This window comes from Penaeus chinensis, chromosome 39, assembly GCF_019202785.1.
Source record: "Penaeus chinensis breed Huanghai No. 1 chromosome 39, ASM1920278v2, whole genome shotgun sequence".
Classification (NCBI taxonomy): Eukaryota; Metazoa; Arthropoda; class Malacostraca; order Decapoda; family Penaeidae; genus Penaeus; species Penaeus chinensis.
The window spans coordinates 13963895-13966394 of NC_061857.1; the positions used below are offsets into that span (position 1 = coordinate 13963895).

The following is a 2500-nucleotide window of genomic DNA, read 5'->3' on the forward strand; positions in this document are numbered from 1 at the left end:
AGGAAAGGTTAGGGGGAGAGGGGGAGAGTTAGAGGGTGAAGGGAGAGTGAAGAAGAAGGGGAAGAGGAACAGGTAGATGGAGAGGGATGAAGAAAGGGTAGAGCGAGAGGGAAAGAAGAAGGGGAAGAGGAAAGGGTAGAGGGAGAGGGGAAGACAAAAAATAGATGGAGAGGGGAAGAGGGAGAGGGGATTAGTAAGGGGGAGAGGGAGAGTGGAAGAAAGATGAAAGAGGAAGAGGAAAGGGTGGAGGGAGAGGATAAGAGGAAAGGGTATAGCGAGAGGGGAAGAGGGAGAGGAGAAGTGGAAAGGGTGTAGGGAGAGGGGAATATGAAGAAGGAGAGGGTTAGCGGAAGAAGAAAGGTGAGAGGGAGAGTGGAAGAGGAAAGTGTAGAGGGAGAGGAAAAGAGAAAGGGAACGTTGATGATGTACAGGAGAGAGACAAATTGTCTTGTTTTGCCCATGGTAGCTTTAGATCATTGGTTTATTTGTTTATTTTTCGTAGCAAATCCAACAATGTGTGAGCCGGTATGTTTGTATTATAATAATTACCACTCTTCCCTTTCTGCGTTATTTCTTTTTTTCACTTCCTTTCGTTTCCTTTCTTTCAACGTTCTTTCTTTACTATTCCCTCGTCTTCTACAATGTCATTCTCATTAACCTTCCTCTTTCTCTGTATACAATATCTGTTCCATATCGTCTGATAATTATTGTTCTCCCGTGTATCAAATTGCAACAGGAGTTCGACATCGATAAGGTCTGGGTCCACGAGCAGTACGAAGACACACACTTCCAGGACAATGACATCGCCCTCGTCAGAATCGAACGCAAATGGGGGCGTGGCTTCAGGTGAGGGAACTGAGAATCCATTTTTTATGTTATGCTTGATTTTCTTCTACATTCTTTTTTTCTTTTCTTTTTTCCCACTGGTTGAGTTGTTGCTGGATATGTGTGTACTTCTGATGTAGTTTTTTTTTTTATTATTATTATTGTCATTACTGACTGCAATGAATGTATGAGTGAAAAACAAAGTTCGCGCGCGCGCGCGCGTGTGTGTGTGTGTATGTGTACAGCTTCTAATTTAAAAATGGTCAAACCCTTAACATTTTATATACCGAGAACTACCATTGATCATAACCGAATATTTATTCAGATCCTCTCTGTTTCACAGCTTATTCCCAAATCTCGAACGGAATAACCTCCTTACACAGACACACATCATCAGGCTACAATGATTTTACTTTCAGGTTCAACAAGCGCGTGCGTCCTGTGTGCTTGCCGAGTTCTGACGCTTCCTATGAAGAAATTAGCGACTGCTCGGTTGCTGGCTGGGGAAGGACCATGATTTTCTCAGATGTTAGTCAGAGATCTATGCTGAGTTCTCTCTCTCTCTCTCTCTCTCTCTCTCTCTATATATATATATATATATATATATATATATATGTATATATATATACATTTCATATATATATTTTTTATATGTACATATAAGGTATATATTTGATTGTTCTTTTACCTTTTCTTTTTTCCTTTTTTATTTTTTCTGATTCTTTTTCTTGTCAATTTTCTTTTCATTTTCTTTTTTTTTCTTTTTTTCTTTTCCTTTCTGTTACTTTTTATACGTATGGGATGAACCACAATGTACACTGTGAGCTTGATATCTATATATTTACAACAATTGCATTTGTCACTTATAAACAGTATATCATAAGTTACCCACGTTATGTTAAGTATTGGTATGATTACTAGTATTAGGATTATATTATCATTATCATTACTGGTACTGGGAGTAATATTATGTTTACTATTGTTGTTTTTTTTTTTGCGTTGTTGTTATTACTCACAACATAAGTTTAGGAAAAAGTACAAGAGATGAAAATAATTGAATAACTGATTGATTCAGCTGCAGGACGGAATTAAAAATATAAATGTCTGGCAATTAATCATCCAATCTAAACTTCAAAAATGTGTAGCAAAATTATAATGAAAAAGTGCGTCGGGCTTATGATAGTAAAGTAAATATGAAATGAAAAAGAGATTTCCAGTTACAATCTACATTCTACATTCTTATATGTGTATTAAACGGGCTATGAATATCAGATCAAGAGGGAAATCCAAGACATTTATCATTTATAAAGCAGACAATTGATTTTTTTTTTAATCAGGTCTTCGTCATTCCACGTGTTCGAATCACAGCCGCGAGAGAGTAAAGATATTATTCTTTGAATATAATATGGCAGACGAACCTCCCCTCCGTGCATGGTGTTCACTCGTTCATCACTCGATCATACACATGTGCAACGATGTATGATTCACGCCCTTCTGCAGATTGTGTGAACAGCTGTGGGCTTGTACCAGCTCTGGAATTGACAGTTACATTTCCGATTAATGATTATTACTTGCATTTGTATAGATTCGAGTTTATAGTATTTTTTGCAATCAAATTTAGCGTTGCATGTTATCACAAAAAAATAATAATATGAAAATATTGATAAATAGTAAT

General features: G+C 36.9%; 1 protein-coding gene across 1 annotated transcript in view; it reads left to right on the forward strand.

The window, feature by feature from the left end:
• The window catches only part of LOC125046843 (neurotrypsin-like), a 13135-nt gene that overhangs the window by 9683 nt on the left and 952 nt on the right, over positions 1 to 2500 (forward strand). Inside the window, exons 12-13 of the mRNA XM_047644832.1 lie at positions 737 to 846; positions 1245 to 1353. Coding sequence (XP_047500788.1) covers positions 737 to 846; positions 1245 to 1353 — 219 coding nt within the window. The remainder of the gene's footprint in view (positions 1 to 736; positions 847 to 1244; positions 1354 to 2500) is intronic.